General features: G+C 45.3%; 1 protein-coding gene across 1 annotated transcript in view; it reads right to left on the bottom strand.

Moving 5' to 3' along the window:
- The window catches only part of LOC149460851 (uncharacterized), a 122,317-nt gene extending 105,581 nt beyond the window's left edge, over positions 1-16,736 (bottom strand). Inside the window, exons 1-2 of the mRNA XM_089679192.1 lie at positions 16,596-16,736; positions 1,827-1,894 (exon numbers count right to left, since the gene is read on the bottom strand). Of these exons, the coding sequence (XP_089535318.1) occupies positions 1,827-1,894; positions 16,596-16,707 (180 nt within the window). The 5' untranslated portion in view covers positions 16,708-16,736. The remainder of the gene's footprint in view (positions 1-1,826; positions 1,895-16,595) is intronic.
- Between the last annotated feature and the right edge of the window lie 1,072 nt (positions 16,737-17,808).

Genomic DNA, 17,808 nt, shown 5'->3' with positions numbered 1-17,808 from the left:
ATTTCCAGGTCTCAATCGCCGCCTGCTGTCATTTGCAGGGCAGGAATGATTTCACTCCTGTGCATGCAGAGGAGTTTCATCAGATTTGGAATTGCCTAATTTGTACAGTGAGCTGCGCATGCACAGGGGCGGACAGGCAGTTAAGTAACTTTAATGCAGAAGAGACAAAGCATGTCTCTTCTGCATTAAAATTCCCGTCTGTCAATTTTTATTTTTTTAAAGTTCCACTTTAAGCATAGGGTTCCACCCTTTTCTGTCAAGGCACGCTCTGACAGATCTACTAGTACCTCCTGGGCTCTTCAGTATCAGACTAGTGTCTCCCAGATGTGCGAGGCTGTCACCTGGTCTTCTGTTCAAACATTTTTTCTTTCCAGGTGGATGTTCAGGCCTCATCTGATGCCAGCTTTGGACGAAAAGTCCTTCAGGTGGCTTTTTGAGCTGCAGGCAGTGCATATTTTTTGTTTTCTTCAGCATGTCAGTGATCGCTTGCCTTGTTTTCCACCCCTCACATGGGCTGGTATTGGATGTCCCCAAAGTTTAATACTTCCTGGTTCCCTCCAGCAAGAAAGAAAATGTTCTTACCATGAAGTCTTTTTCTTGGAATCTAGCTCCACCTCTCCATGTTTATGATCATTCTCTCAGTACTGCTTTACTACAAAACTTGGGTATGCTGGTAGTGGGGGGTTATCAGATGACTTCCACATTTTCAAGGATGCCACCTGGTCTTCTGTGCACAAACTTTCTAAGTGGATGCTGAGGCCTCATCTGATGCCAGCTTCCTGCATAGTGTCCTTCAGCTGTCTCTTTGAGCTGCAGGCAGCCCCCCATTCTGTTGTTTTAAGTAGGCCTTTTAGTTTTTGTTTCCTGGTGCTTACCCCTCCGTTTCACTGCTTTTGGACATCCCGACAGTTAATGACTTTCTATGTTCCTCAATAGACAAAAATCAATATGATTTTTGTATTCAATTTTGCACCCCAAAATCCTTTTTGGAATCCATTGAGGAACACAGGTCCCCCTCTATGTTTATGCTCAAGCTCTTGGTTCTGCTTTGCTAACTCACTAAGGCATGCAGGTAATAGTAGGGGTTATCCTGGGTACCCTTACAATTTTTTGTTTGCCAGTGTCCAGTCCACTTGTAGACTGCAGGTTAATCTGACAGTTATTGTCAAATTCAGGTACCCGCTCCCCCTCCCTCCCCAAAGGTCAGCAGTCTCTTGTCATCCCCTGCACTGTCCGCAGTCTCTGGTCATCCCCTGCAGTGTCCGCAGTCTATGGTCATCCCCTGCACTGTCCGCAGTCTCTGGTCATTTCCTGCACCATGTCCGCAGTCTCTGGTCATCCCCTGCACTGTCCGCAGTCTCTTGGTCATCCCCTGTACTGTCTGCAGTCTCTTGGTCATCCCCTGTATTGTCCGCAGTCTCTGGTCATCCCCTGTACTGTCCACAGTCTCTTGGTCATCCCCTGCACTGTCCACAGTCTCTTGGTCATCTCCTGTACTGTGTCCGCAGTCTCTGGTCATCTCCTGTACTATGTCCGCAGTCTCTGGTCATCTCCTGTAGTATGTCTGCAGTCTCCGGTCACCTCCTGTACTGTGTCCGCAGTCTCCAGTCGTCTCCTGTACTGTGTCTGTAGTTTCTGGTCATCTCTTGTCCTATGTCTGCAGTCTCTGGTCAACTCCTGTACTATGTCTGCAGTCTCTGGTCATCTCCTGTACTATGTCTGCAGTCCATTGGTTCAGAATATTTTTTTTCTTGTTTTCCGCCTCTAAAACCTAGGTGCATCTTATGGTCAGGTGCGTCTTATGGAACGAAAAATACAGTACTTACTGCAGATGGAATAATTCCCATTAAGGTAGCACAGCATTCTTCATCTGCTGGAGAAAGGCATATTTTATCTAGAAAAAAAAGAAACAAAGGACTTTTATTAAAAAAAAAAAAAAAAAACTGTATCCATTCTGTAAAAATGATCAGGTTTTGTGAAATGAGTTTCCTGAAGTGATGCTCTTCCCTGTTACTATTATAGTATTTCTATATTGTTCTTCTTATCCTTCTCCATGGTATTGTATGTTAAATTTATGCAAGATGTTCCCTATGCAGCAATGCAAAAGTAGAATATGTTAAAAAAAAAAAAAAAATCATGCAAGATAATATTATGTCTCATCCTATTTTGTTCTGAGTATACTATCTGAATAGTAAAACTAGAATCAACAAGCTTAAACTCATAAACTAAGTTCTGTCAAAAGTATAAACCCATATTATAGGTTCCCAAAGAACATTGCATCTATGTAAACCATTGATATAGAGTTTAGCTTAATAGGATTTTTGAATTCACCATAAAATTATTTTCTTTATACAGCTCATGGGGGGACACAGGAAGATTTAATGCCCAGGTTATGCTAGCACCTAAAGGAGGATTGGATACTGGAAAACAATAAAACTGTGGGCAAGCCCAGGATACCCAATCCCACTCCCAACATGTCTGTTTTGTAGTAAAGCTGTACAAACGGCATGACCGTAAGCACAGAGAGTTTGGCACAGGTGTGCGCAGCCTACTACATTAGGGTGTGCACCCCAAAGCTCAAACACGTGTCTGTGTGTGTGCGTGTGTGTATGTATGTATATATACACACTATTTCGCAAAAAGTATTGGGACGCCTGCCTTTAAATGCACATGAACTTTAATGGCATCCCAGTCTTAATCCATAGAGTTCAATACTGAGTTGGCCTACCCTTTGCAGCTATAACAGCTTCAGAGTCTTCTAGGAAGGAAGTTCACAAGGTTTTTGTCCTTTGTGTGTCTATAGGAATGTTTGTCCATTGTTCCAGAAACGCATTTGTGAGGTCAGGCACTGATGTCAGAGGAGAAGGCCTGGCTCGCAGTCTTTGCTCTAAATTCATCCCAAAGGTGTTCTGTCAGGTTGAGCCCAGGACTCAAATAAGCAAATAAGTCAAGTTCATTCCACCTCAAACTCGCTCATCCATGTCTTTATTGACCTTGCTTTGTGCACTGGTGCACAGTCATGTTGGAACAGGAAGGGGCCATCTCCAAATTGTTCCCACAAAGCTGGGAGCATGAAATTGTCCAAAATGTCTTGGCATACTTACGCCTTAAGAGTACCCTTCACTGGAACTAAGGGGCCAAGCTCAACCCCTGAAAAACAACCCCACACCATAATTCCCCCTCCACCAAACTTTACACTTGGCACAATGAAATCAGGCAAGTACCATTCTCTTGGCAACTGCACCAGACACGTCCATCGGATTGCCAGACAGAGAAGCGTGATTCGTCACTCCAGAGAACATGTCTTCACTGCTCTAGAGTCCAGTGGTGCTTTACACAACTGCATCTGAGGCTTTGCATTGCACTTGGTGATGAAAGGCTTGGATGCAGCTGCTCAGCCATGGAAACCCATTCCATGAAGCTCTCTATGCACTGTTGTGCTAACCTGAAGGCTACACGAAGTTTGGAGGTCTTTAGCTATTGACTCTGCAGACAGTTGGCGACTTCTGCGCACTTCAGCATGCGCTGACCCTGCTCTGTCATTTTACGTGGCCTACCACTTGGTGGCTGAGTTGTTCGTCTCTCCCTGTCCACAGCTCACTTCGTCTCCCCCTGTCCGCAGCTCACTTCGTTTCCCCTGTCCACAGCTCACTTTGTCTCCCCCTGTCCACAGCTCACTTTGTCTCCCCCTGTCCACAGCACACTTCATCTCCCCCTGTCAACAGCTCAACTCGTCTCCCCCTGTCAACAGCTCACCTGGCTCCCCCTATTCACAGCTTACCTCTTCCACTTCCACAGTTCACTTCCTCTACCCCTGTCCACAGTACATTTCCGTACCTCTACCCAGAGCTCAAGTCTGCAACCTTGTCCACAGTTCACTTCTTCTAACCCTGTCCACAGTACATTTCTGTACCCCTACCCAGAGCACTTCTGTCCACAGTTCATCTTCGCATCCCCCCATCCTCAACACAATTTTTATCCCCTGTCAACATCTCATCTCTGACCCCTTCCACATTTCACTACTGCATCCCCATCTACAGCTCACCCAAATCCACAATTCTCACCTCTTGAACCCTCCACCTTTCAACTCTACACCCCTTGACACCTCTACACAACCTGCCAATCCCCACTACCCCCACAGCTACAAGCTCTGCACAACAGCTCCCCTTCCCATCTCCCACCTCTGTACAACCTGCACCCCCCCCCCCTTCCCCACAGCTCTCACCTCTGTGCAGGCACCTGTAACCTCCCCATACCTGTCTCTCTGCACAACCACCCCCTTTTCGCTTCACAGCTCTCACTCTTCCCTAGTCCCCCCATCCAACTGGCACCTCTGTGCTAAACCTCCAACCTCCCAACAGCTGACTCTGCACCGCCCCTCGCCAGCCCTCTCACATCTTCACAGTGGTACATCCCGCACTTCTCTGTTAAGTGTGAGTGGGCTTTTTTTTTCTTTTTAGCAAAGCACAGTCCCCACTTATCAAACCCGTGTAGCACAGAGCTGAGGGGGAGTTTCAAAAGCACTCCTCTTGGCTTAGTGCAAGATTTCTGACAAACGGGGTGGGGACAGAAGCTGATTCCTGAAGCACCAGAGAAAGTGAAAAACATGTGACCATCTGTGGTGTTGGGACCCAGGACAACCACATATGATTTGCACATGCCCTGGGTGCTTGGTGATAGCACACAGAAGACAGTAGAAAATGTTAGTAGTGCAAAAACCTCCTCTACTGCCTTTGGTATTTAGTGACAGGTTGAGGGGAACAGAGCTGCTGGAGGTAATGAGGACGGGATGATTAGGGTGTGCCCAGGCACAGTCAGCACAATCCGTGCGCATGTCTATGGAGTTGGGACCTGTGCCTCTTAAAGGACTCCAAGAAATGATTTTACAGTACAAAACCTAATTTCTTTCTTGTTCATTGAGGGACAAAAAAAGATTTTTGACCACCCTGTAAAATCATTTTTTGCAGTACAGTACAGGACACAGGTATATTCTTAGATGGCTGGGTAATATATTGCTACCTTCAGGTGACTGGACACTGCCAAACAGAACTGTAAGGGCCCCCATATAGCCCCTCCCACTGACAGCCTCAGCTTTTTAGCAAACAATAAGGATGAAAAGAGAGAGAGGGGAGGGACTTGTGCCCTGTACTCCAAGAAATGTACTTTATAGTTAATCCAAAAGTCATTTTTCTTGATCATTCAGTACAGGACACAGGCATATTCTTAGACAACTAAGACATCCAAAAGCAATACCAAAAAAAGGGGTTGGCAATACAGCAAATAAACTGCCAACAAGCCCATAAAACAAAAACAAACCACAATATAAGATCCTAACTTATATCACCTTATGGTCAAAGCTGGCATCAGCAGAAGCGTGAACATGCACCTGGTAAAACTTAGCAAATGTGTGAACAGAGGACCATGTGGCAGTCTTGAAAATTTGCAAAACTAATTCCTGATGTTGAAAGGCCCAGCAAACTCCCAGAGACCTAGTGAGTGGGCCTTAACCTCTTCCCATCCCCCTACTGTACATAGACGGTGGACGGGAAGCTATGCCGATGTGGGCTAATGTGCCTGTATGTCAGCCGCATCTATGGCTCCTCGCGGAGCGTATCCACGGAGCCCGGCAATCGGTGTAAACCCAGACACAGCGGATCACATTACCGCTGTGTCCGGGTGATCACATGGTGTTTTACCATGTGACTGCTGACAGCACTCACATAGTAAACAATGGAAAGTGAAAGTAAAGATCACTTCTCTCTGCTGCTTGTACACTCACAGACTGCTGTTCCAGCCACTCCCTGATCAGTGCCCATGTGTCCCTGATCACTGCCCCAGTATATACATAACAAAACATGCAGCCAACCCCTGAATACAAATTTCATATGGGTACAGTGTTACACTCAAAGTGTGATAGTGCTGAAAGCTAAAAATTGGCCTGGACTGGAAGTGGGTGAAAGCACCCGGACTTGAAGTGGTTAACAGGAAAGGGAGGAACCTTATCCTTTAGGAAATAGGCTTCAACAATGACCTGATGAATTCACCTAGTGATGATGGAAGGAGAGGCAGGATGTCCCCTGTAAGAGTCTTCAGGAACAATAAAAAGAGAATCTGAAAGTGAGGTCGTAGCTGACAGGTAGACTCATATAGCATAAACCACAACCAAGCAGTGATGAGAGACCTCTCTAGGGTGCTTAGGAATCAGAGAAAAAGATGTCAGGATGACATCCTGGTTACAGTAAAAAGAGGAGAAAAGGAAGCCTTAGGACTCAGGGCAATCTTATCCATGTGAAACAATTTTGACAAATTTGATACTCACCTAGCAGGAAGGGATGGCAACAGGAAAGACCTCCTTGTGAATGAGCTCAGCTAAGGGAATATCTACGATAGGTTTGAACGGAGGCTTTTGAATATCCATAAGTACTGGACTGAGATCCCATGGCATCACCTGAGAGCATCTAGGAAGCGCTAAATGTGCAACCTCCTGCACAAAGGCCTTCACCAAGGAGTAAGAAGATTAAGGAAGAGGATAGCCAAAGCTGAAATTTTTCCTTGAGGGTTCTCAAGGCCAGGTGCTAATCTGACTGGAGAAAAGCCATGATGCATCCCACAGAGTACCATATAGAATGAAACATTTTCTGCTTGCATCATGCAAAGTAAGCTTTCCAGGTGCAATAGTATATTTTGCGAAAAGTCGACTTCCTAGAATCAGGATAACTGAATCAAATAAGCATCTGTACCTCAGGACCTTCAACCGCCAGGCCATCAAAGCCAGTGACCAAGAAGAGAGATGATAGATCAGGCCTTGAGACAGAAGGTTTATGCAATCTGGAAGAGGCCAAGGGGAGCTTTCCAGGAGCCAGAGTATGTCCAAGTATCAAACCCACCTGGGCCAGTTTGGTGCAAGAAGAATCACTGGAATGGCCTCTGACTTGATCCTTGAGAGCAGTTGTGGAAGGAGCCTTAGTGGAGGAAAAGCACAGAACAAGCAAAATTGACCCCATGGGGTATCACTAGAGCATCCACTGAGAAAGCTCAAGGATCTCTGGACCTGAAGTTGAATCTGCTTAGTTTGATGTTGAAACTTGATGCCAACAGGTCTACATCCATTATCCCTCACCTTTTCACCTGCGACAAAGGTCCTGAAAAACTTTGGGGTGAAGGGACCAATCTCTTTGCTCTAGATTGTGATGGCTGTGGAAGCCAGATTGCCAATATTATATGCCTGAAATGTGAACTGCGGTCAGGGCCATAACGTAGCACTCTTCCCAGGCCAGAATTCTTTCCACTTCCTTTTCAGCCACTTGACTTCTTGTGTCTCCTTGATGGCTGATGTAGGCCACGGTTGTTGCCTTGTCTGACTGAATCCGCTTTGGAAGTCCCCAAAGATGAGATGTCCAATGTTGGAGGGACAGCTGAATGGCTTTGAGCTGCACAATTTTTATTGGTTGTTTGGATTCCTCCACTGACGAGATTTACTGAACTGTTAACATTCAAAGGACTCCCCTCCATCCCAACAGACTGGCATCTGTCATGAGAATCTCCCAACTCCCCTAACTCCGGATTAGAAACCAACCAAGTCAGTGAGGGACAGGTCAAGAGCAACAGACATGGGATTGTCCGGAGACTTATGCAAACAGGATGTTGAGTTGCTGCAGCCTAGAGTGGCTGCCTTGAATAAGGCTACCATTAGACCCAGTACCCTCATGCAAAAGCATACTGGGAGGCAACATCTGGATAGGAGTAACTAGGCTTGAGAGCGTAAGGTCCTGATGTTTTCCAAGGGAAGAAAGATCTGGGCCATGGATGTGTCCATGATCAGTTCTAACCATTTCAGACTGTAAACTGGATCTAGTCAAGACTTCTGAGGATTGGGAATCCATCCAAAATTCTTCAGAGTCTGCACAGTTCATTTCATGTTGGTATTCAAAGCCTGAAAGGAATGATCCTTCAATAGCAGACCATCCATGTAGCGCACAATGTGGACATCCTGAAAGTGAAGAACCAGAAAAGAGGACAAGATTTTTGTGAAGACCCAAGGAGCAGTGGATATATCAAATGGCAAGGTCCCAAAATGAAAATTACTCCTTTCCCAAAATGTAAAAAATATGAAATATGGGAATATGCAAATACCCTCTGAAGATAACACCCCTGACCCAAACATCTGGAATGTCTCTAATCCAGTTATCCGAGAAAGCCAACAGGTGTCCACCCAGCTGAAGAAGTGGGGGTGCCCTGTCACTGAGAGGGGAGCTTGGAGCCAGGCTTGGAAGTCCAGGGTTTGTGGCAAAAGGAGGTGATGGGCTTAGATCTGGAGAAAGAAGTCTGAGATGGATGAATGGAAAAAAACAAAAAGAGAACAATTTCTTTGCAGGGGCCTTAGCTTTCTTTTTGCTAGGCAAAAGCGTATTATTTCCACCCTTAACTTCCTTAATAAAATAGTTGTGATGTTCACCAAAGAGACATATGCTCCAAGTGGTTTTTAAAGGCTATTTCAACACACCAGTATTTAAGACGAAGAGGTTGATTTATTAAAACTGGAAAATGTTAAATCTGGTGCAGCTGTGCATGGTAGCCAGCTTCTAACTTCACATTGTTCAATTACCCTAAACTGTGTGTCTTCAACACATTGACTTTCTGCTGCTTAGGGTAAATGCTGCTATTTCATCTCCACCCTAAACTGTGTGTCTGCAACGCATTGACTTTCTGCTAGCTTAGAGTAAATGCTGCTGTTTCATATCCACCCTAAACTGTGTGTCTGCAACACAGTGACTTTTTGAAAAACAGGATAATCAGTCTATATCTTTTTGTCTGTTTGTGGTGATTTATTCTCACCTCCTTTGCCATTCTGTGATCAGAGAATCTTTTATGACTTTGGCCTGTGATCCTTATCAGTTCCTAATTGAGGCGGAGAAGAGTTGCTCATTTGACCATCTCCCTATAAATTTAAACCAGCTCATGGGGGAGGTCACAGATGGGAGGCATAGTCATAGACGGGGGTGCAGTTTTCTGCGTGAGTGTGTTTTATGCTGGAGTGTGAAGCAACAGTTGAACACAGCAGTGTGTTTTATGCTGGAGTGTGAAGCAGCAGTTGAACACAGCAGTGTGTTTTATGCTGGAGTGTGAAGCAGCAGTTGAATACAGCAGTTTAACTGAAGCAGCAGGAAGAAACAACAAAGAACTCTACTGCACGCTGGATGCACTGCAAGCAAACACCCTGTGTTCCCAAAATCTCATTTCTTTACCCCTCTGCTACACCCCAAAGCTTATACAGCTCACCCTCACTGCTACCATCTCCCTACTACTGCTCTCATCACCTCCTGCTGATACTTTACTCACCTGCTGACCCAAACACCAGGACAGGATGGCATGTGCACGCATATACATCCCGCTCCCACCTTACTTCCCTCACCCTCCTTCTCCTAACCTCTGGGGATATCTCCCCAAACTCTGGTCCTCCACTATCTCACCCCCACACCACGCACCCTCCTTACTCCAGGAATAACTGCAATCCGCTCAACTTAATCTCAATCCCTGTGCTCCTAAAAACCACGCTCCCTTTTTCATGTGCACTCTTGAATGCCTAATGTCTGTAATAAGCTCAACTCTGTCCATGACCTCTTTGTCTCCCGCTCCCTTAACCTACTAGCAATTAGAGAAACTTGGCTTCAAGCATAAGATTATTCTTCTTCTGCAGCACTTTCCTATTTAGGCCTTCTCTGGACCCACTCACCCAGACCTAGTGGTCGGAAAGGTGGTGGAGTTGGTTTGCTTCTATCCCCACTGAGCACCTTTCAAGTCCTCCTTAACCTCCCTCCTTAGAGGGAGCTCTATCCTTCCCTTCTTTCAAGACTCACTGCATTTGGCTGTTTTCTCCCATTTCTCTGAGAATTGCAGTGATCTATCGGCCTCCTGGACTGGTGTCTCGCTTTCTTGATGACTTCTTTGCCTGGCTACCCTACTTTCTCTCCTCGGAAATACCCACTATCATTCTTGAAAACTTTAACAACCCCATTAATGTGAACAACCCAGTTACATCCCAACTCTTCAACCTAACCTCATCTTTTGCCTTAACACAATGGACACAGTCCTCCACTCACTCTGATGGGTATACATTAGACCTTGTTTCTCCCATCGTTGTACTCCCTACAACCTCACAAACACCCCCTTTCCTCTTTCTGATCACAATCTCATCACCTTCACATTGTCCTCATCTTCAAACACCTATCCTTCCAAACAGCAAACAATTACCTGCAGAAACCTTCACAACTTTAACCCTTCTCTTTTCCACCCTGCAACTCCCCACCTCTATGACAGAATCTCTCTCCTGTCCTGCTCTGACCTGGCCACTGCTGTCTACAACAGTTCACTTTCATCCACATTAGACTTACTTGCTCCTCTAACTACATGATGTATCAGGCCCCAACCATTACAACCTTGGCAGACTGACGACACCAGAAATCTCAAGCGACACAGTCGTGCGCTGGAGTGACTGTGGCGTAAAACCAAATCTCAGCAAGCTTTCACCCTATATAAATCTGCTTTCTTAACATACAATTCCTCCCTCCATGCTGCCAAACAAGCCTACTTTGTCGTCCAGTCCTCGTCGTCTCTTCTCTACTTTTAAATCTCTACTTTCTCCACCTCCACCCAGTATCTCACTCACTACTTACGAGATTGCAAATCATTTCAAAAACAAGATTGATGCAATTCGTAGGGGCATCTCCATTGTACAGGCATCTATCCCACTTAGCATACCTTATACTAAACCTCCCTCAACACTTTCCTCTTTTGACCTTGCTACTACCAAAGAGGTCACTAAGGGTTTCTCAGAAGCCAGTCTCACTACCTTCCTTCTGGATCCTGTCCTCTCACAACTACTATGGTCACCCTCTTCTTCTATCCTATGCTCCCTCACTCACATCTTCAATCTCTCCCTCTCTAAAGGTGCCTTCCCCACTCCTCTAAAGCATGCACACATCATTCCCATACTTAAAAAGCCCTCCCTGGACCCCACCAACCTGAACAACGTAAGACCCATCTCCCTGCTCCCGTTTACCTTGAAACTCTGAGAACGCTTAGTCTACAATCCTACCTCACTGACAACAACCTTCTTGACCCTTTACAGTCTGTCTTTCGCTCACTCCACTCCACTGAAAGTGCCCTACTAAAACACACTAATGATTTACTAACTGCTAAAACCAATGGCCACTACTCCGTACTCTTACTACTTGACCTCTCTTAGGCTTTTGATACTGTTGACCATCCCCTCCTCCTCAAAAAACTCCACTCTCTTGGCCCCCGAGACTCTGCTCTCTCCTGGTTCTCCTCCTATCGCAGCGCTCCTTCAGCATTACCTATAACTCTGTCTCCTCCTTTCCAATCCCTCTTTCTGTAGGGGTCCCTCAAGGTTCTGTCCTTGGACCCCTTCTCTTCTCCATCTACACCTCCTCCCTTGGTCACCTGATAAACTCCCATGGCTTTAAGTACCATCTCTATGCTGATGACACACAAATCTATCTTTCTACTCCTCACCTCACCCCTTCGGTCTCCTCTCGCATTACTAACCCACTAAGTGACATATCGGCATGGATTTCACTCCACTTCCTCAAACTCAATATTTCCAAAACTGAGCTCATACTATTCCCTCCAGCCTGTGCCCCTTCCCCTGACTTCTCCATCAAGATTAATAACACAACCATCAGTCCCTCCCCTCATGCCAGGGTACTAGGTGTAATCCTACACTCCCATCTGTCCTTTCAGCCCCAAATCCAATCGCTGTCCAAATCTTGTTGACTTCACCTCCGCAACATATCCAAGATACACCCGTTCTTAACCTCTGAAACTACTAAGCAACTTATTCACTCCCTGGTTATCTCTTGCCTTGACTTGTAACTCCCTCCTCATTGGCCTACCTCAGTGCAGGCTATCCCCTCATCAGTCTATCATGAATGCTGCTGCCAGACTCATCCACCTTACTAACCATTCCATATCTGCCACCTCTCTTTGCCAATCCCTCCACTGGCTTCCCATTGCCCAACGGATAAAATTAAAAACATTAACAATAACATATAGAGCCATTTATAACTCTGCCCCAAATTACATCATCACTCTTCGTCTCCAAATATCACCCAAACCGTACTCTCTGCTCCTCGCACGACCTCTTGCTCTCTAGCTCCATGGTCGCCTCCTCCCATGCTTGTCTCCAGGACTTCTGCAGAAATTCCCACACTCTCTACCCCAATTTATCAGACTATCGCCTACTCTGCTCACTTTTAGGCGATCTCTGAAAACCTCTCTCTTCAGGGAAGCCTATCCTGCCCTCAGCTAATAATGGAATCTTCTATTCCTCCAACCAGTCCATCCCCCACAGTTATTACCTTTTTGTACCACTAGCCCCTCCCTCTTAGATTGTAAGCGCCAAGGAGCAGGGCCCTCCTAACCCTCTTGTATTGAACTGTATTGCTGCTGTATTGTCTCCCTTATATTGTAAAGCACTGAGCAAACTGTTGGTGTTATATGAATCCTGTATAATAATAATAATAATAATTACACTTTGGCAAAGAACCTGGAAGCTGATTGGTTTCTATGCAGAGCTGCACCCGATTTTGCACGCTCCAGTTTTATTAAATCTCCCCCAAAGAATCTGGCGCATCTGAACAGACAGAAGGCAAGTCTGGACATCTACTGGAAAGAATCCCCAAGACCATCCACACAATACTGTAAAGCCTTTGGAAGAAGTTCCAATCGTCGAAGAACCGAAGGATCTGTGAGAAAAGAACACAGATCACGAGCAATACATTTGGACAAGACTGCAAGGGTCTCACAGATCTCCATAGAGGCAATAACAGACTGCAGGCAGGTCCCACTAGAGCAAAAGACTTAAACAGGGATTTTTTGGCCACTGCCACTGGCCACTTCTTAAAGACCGGGACATCCTTAACAGGATCCGTAAAGGGATCTACTGTATTTACACAGGCAATAGCAGAATCCATAGAAGGAACTGCCAGTTTTTCATAAAACTCCTCTTCCATTGGCTATTGCTGAGAAAAGTAATTTGGGGGCATGAAAACCTTTTCAGGATGTAACCAGCCACCGTATAGTTTCCTCTACCACAGAGTGCATAGGAAAGGTCTTAAGCAGATTAAACTGGTTGTAAAGACTCAAGGTTTTTTTCTATGCATAAAGGTGAAAAACGTTCTCTGTGCAGCAGCCCCACTCTCCCCTCCCCCCAATATTTACCTGAACACCCATCTTGATCAAGTGATGTGCATGAGAGCTTCAGGCTCTCCCGGGTCTCTTCCTCCTCATTGGCTGAGACAGTACTGGGAGCCACTAGCTTCTGCTACTGTCAATCAGGGCCAAGGAGCCAATAAGGAGAGAGCGGAGGCCAGGGCCAAGCTGCATCTGTGTGTGAATGGACACACAGAGCAGTGGCTTGTTAATGAGCCTGCTTAGGTGCCCCCATAGCAAGCTGCTTTCTGTGGGGGCACTTGACGGGAGGGAGGGGCCAGAATACCATTAGGAGACCCGAGAGGAGGAGGATCGGGACTGCTCTGTGCAAAAGCACTGCACAGAGCAGATAAATATGACGTTTGTTATTAAAAACAAATCTGCCTTTACACTCAGTTTAAGAGCCTATTTGCAGCCCATACTGCTAACTTTTATTTCACTTCATACACCAGCACAGGAATGGCACCTTTTTACAGATTTGGACAGAGAACAGTCAAAATGGCCTCTTCCTATGGAGAATCTTCTGAATCAGAAAAAATCACTCCCTCTTCCTTTTTTCAGGTAATAAATCCTCCTCCTCTTCTCTGTCCTGTGGCAGGGCAGGATCCCAAATAGAGTCCATAAGAAAGCAGGGAGGAGAAATTTAGGGGAGCTTCATATGGCCCCCCAGGCAAGAGATTCCTAGCATGGTAGTGCGCTTTCCCATAAAATCCAACACAGAGGCAGAAAACTCTTTCCTTTTCAAACAGGAGGAATGGGAAGTGCTTAATGATATTTAACTGTCTCCCAACCTATAGATAAACGAGGGCCGAGTGGGAGCACTGCTGTTCTGGGTGGAAGTCAAATGACATCCTCCCAGTCACACACCTTGCATGTGCCCCGGGGATAGCTCTGCAGCACAATCTGTCACATGCTACAGACAGGGCCAATTACAGTGCATCTGTACCATGTGATAAGTATGGCCAATCACAGCTGTCACCATAGTACACAATGAATGGCTAAGAATGAATGGATGCCATTCATAAAAATGATTGCTTATAATAGTGATCATCACTGTTATAAGCAATCCAGGAACACCTCCAATTCTAGGGGCCACCCCTCCCCCCAGGGCTAGGCGCTGCCCCACTGAGAAACTCTCTCTGTCAATTGTGTCTGGAATGTACATGGCTGACAAGGCTAGAATGTAAAATTCTTCCCAGGACAGGATTCTTCCTAATTCTCTTGTTGCAGTGAGACTTTTGGTTCCTCCCTGGTGGTTTGATGTCCACAGAGGCCAGAATGGCTCCCTGGTGAAGGGAGACATTGACAGATCTGATGGATTCCATTCATGAGACATTCAGAGCCTTGAGATTGAATACCCTTTGGGAACACTGAACAGGTTGTAACGGGTTGGAGTAAAACCTTTGCAACTGTTCTGAAACAGGAACTGGGAAAATGAAGCCTTTATGCAGGAGACCTGGGAGGGATTGATGGAGATCTCCTAGTCTGTGCAGTGAAACAGGAAGGTTAGAGGTGAGAAAGAGAGGCATGAGAAAGGAGTGAAAACTCCCATTTGTAGCCCTGGGAAACAACCTCACCCCAAGCTTTTGAGATTTAAACTGCCCTAGCATCCGCAAATGTCGACAGACATCCCCCTACTCTGGAAAGTGGGGGCACACTGTTGAGGAAGGCTTGTCTGAGGATGTGGTAGACTTTGAGTGCCAGACCTTGTGGGTATATGGCTAACCAAACTTGGGAGGGTCTTAACAAGAAGGCTGAGAGTGGAGAAATAAAAACTGGCATTTCTTAACATCCAGAAAGGGAGAAGATGTCAAAGTCTGTTTCTTAGAATCCTTCTGCTGGGGAGAATGGATTCTCTTGTCATCAGAAACATCTTTGGTGATATTATCAAGATTTGGTCTGCAGAGACATTGGCGTCTACTTACTAAGAGATGAATACCACATAAATTTTTGAGTTAGGGGAGAAGTAAAGCCAAAGTAAATCACAGGAGTGCAGTTCGTTGTGACCCCTTTTCAGCCAACACTGGGCTAAAGCCCACTGGCAGCTGATGTCACAGAGCTGATCCAGGCTCTGAAAAGATCCTGACCATATGGTCGTGATCCACCCAGAAGGCTGGACTGGCACTTGGATTAGCCTCTCAGTGATCCTCCGGGAGCGTAAGCTACCCCCTCCTGCCCCCTCCAAAGCCCAGCGCTCCAGTGAGCACTGGAAGGGCAGAGCAGAAAGACAGCTCCCTGCTTAGAGAGGAGGGGGGGAACTGAGCAATCGTGGGGAGCTCAGAAGGCAGCAATGGATTATTTGCAGGAAAAAATAACTGGAGGGATTACAGAAGCAAGTTAGAGAAATGATGCAATGCTACATGTTCTGTCTTGTTTTGTTAAACATGCTGGTAATAAAACCTACATTTACAGTGCATTCGTAAAGTATTCAGACCCCCGCCTCTTTTTATAAATATTGCTATGTTGCAGCCTGATACTACAGTTGTTTAAATAGTTTTTTTTTTATCATTGATCTACACTCAGTGCCCCATAATGACAAAGTGAAAACAAAATTTTAGAAATGTTAGCAAATTTGTGAAAAAGTAAAAACTGAAATATCACATTGGCATAAGTATTCAGGCCCTTTGCAACAACACTTAAAATTTAGCTCAGGTGCCACTCATTTCTCTTGATTGTTGCTGAGATGTTTTTACACCTTAATTAGAGTCCACCTGTGGTAAATTACATTGATTGGACATTATTTGGAAACACCTCTCTATAAAAGGCAACCCAGCAGACAATGCATACTGTATCAAAGCAAAAGCCATGAGGTCAAAGGAACTGCCTGCAGAGACAGGATTATTGCAATGCACAGATCTGGGGAAGGCTACTAAAATTTCTGTTGGATGGAATTTTCCCAAAATCACAGTGGCCTCCATAATTCACAAATGGAAGAAGTCTGGCACAAAAAGGACTCCTCCAAGAGCTGGTTGCCTGGCCAAACTGAGCAATTGGGGTAGATGGACCTTAGTAACAGAGGTGACTAAGAACCCGATGGTCACTCTGAATGAGCTCCAGAGATCCTGTGTGGAGATGGGACAAAGTTCCAGAAGGATAACCACTGCACCCCTCCACTGATCTAGGCTTCATGTCAACGTGGATTGAAGGAAGTCTCTCCTCAGTTAAAAACACATGAAAATCTACTTGGAGTTGCAAAAAAGCTTTGGCTGGGCGACAAGCTCCGGGTTGTGCCACACTTCTTCCATTTAAGAATAATGGAGATCACAAAAAAACTCTTCACAAAGCTTTTTGAAAAAAAAATCTGAAATCTGATCCACTAATGTCTATGACAGTCAACTAAGGTTTATGGTGGGAATACAAACCTGCAATGTAATCCAATTTCTCCAGTTTGTCATCTTTGTCCTCCTGTCTGCACACTATGGAAGATCCACGAAGCTTCTTTCCTCTCTCATTATTACTGCCACATTCACCCATCTGCTTGATCTGTGGAAACTTTCTACTTGACTGTACTGTTTTGCAAGGTATAGATCACACACATGATTAATACAATTTTAAAAAAGAGGAAATCTGCATACTCAAGATAGCACTTCTTTAAGTGGGGATTGGGACTGAAATTATGAAAATCAAACTTCCTTATGAAATGAATGATAACAACAAACTATAGTACATATCCATAGCAGTCTCAACCTGAAATATAGAATGGATTGCCAATACACACAATTACATGTGTGTTCTTAAACAGGACTTCTGCTGTGGAAGCTGTGACCAAAAAAAGCAAGCAGACAACAAAAGAAAAAAGTCACCAGCATCGCCTGGAGGCTACCTGAAGCTGATCTTTATCTCATCACTGATTTACCATGTCTTGTTCCACACTGTATCTCTGTGTGGGGGTGGCAGTCTTGGTAGAGCAGAGGGCTTTAGTTCCTCATGTTAGAGCTGCTCGCTTACAAATGGTGATCTGGTGACCCATGGGGGAATATTCAAGAAGAAACGGGAGAAGTGGAGGAAGCATACAGTAGATTCACTGAATTAATGAAGCAAAAGCAGGAAGATCATAGTTTTGCAATTTTCTCTTAAGGGGTACAACCAGCAGAATAGTAATGAGAATAATAAAGCTCATTTCTAGTCATGTAAGATTTACAGTCAGGGGCACAGTGCCTTAGATGATCTCACACCGCCAATTTACAGCTGTGGGCATGGTAGCGCCTACGTACCAGGGATTCCGGAGGATTACCCAGAATACCCAGTGGGAAGATTGCTGCCCGTAGATGAACCCCTCACTGTCTCTGTTGCTGCAGATTTTCTTGAAGAAGGCAGAGCTGTCCTTTCACAAAGAAGCAGAGCTGGAAGCTATGTTATTTATAGAGCCCTGCTGTGATCCAGTCATCTGCCCACTGTAAGGAAATATGTCTTATTAACTAGCATCCATTTTGTATAATGCCTCCATTTCTAGATGTGTGAACAGTTTTGTTTTTGTAACTTCTCTCTCGTTTCCTTAGACTAGTTCATTTCTCTAAAAGGAACTACCTTATATGGTATCCCTCAATTATTTGCAGTTTCTGTTCTTCACATAAC

Source organism: Staurois parvus, unplaced genomic scaffold (genome assembly GCF_062004578.1).
Source record: "Staurois parvus isolate SC_StPar_1 unplaced genomic scaffold, SC_StPar_1.0 ptg000220l, whole genome shotgun sequence".
NCBI classification, from domain to species: Eukaryota; Metazoa; Chordata; class Amphibia; order Anura; family Ranidae; genus Staurois; species Staurois parvus.
The sequence above is the reverse complement of the archived record's forward strand: the minus strand, read 5'-3'. Positions and strand labels throughout refer to the sequence as shown.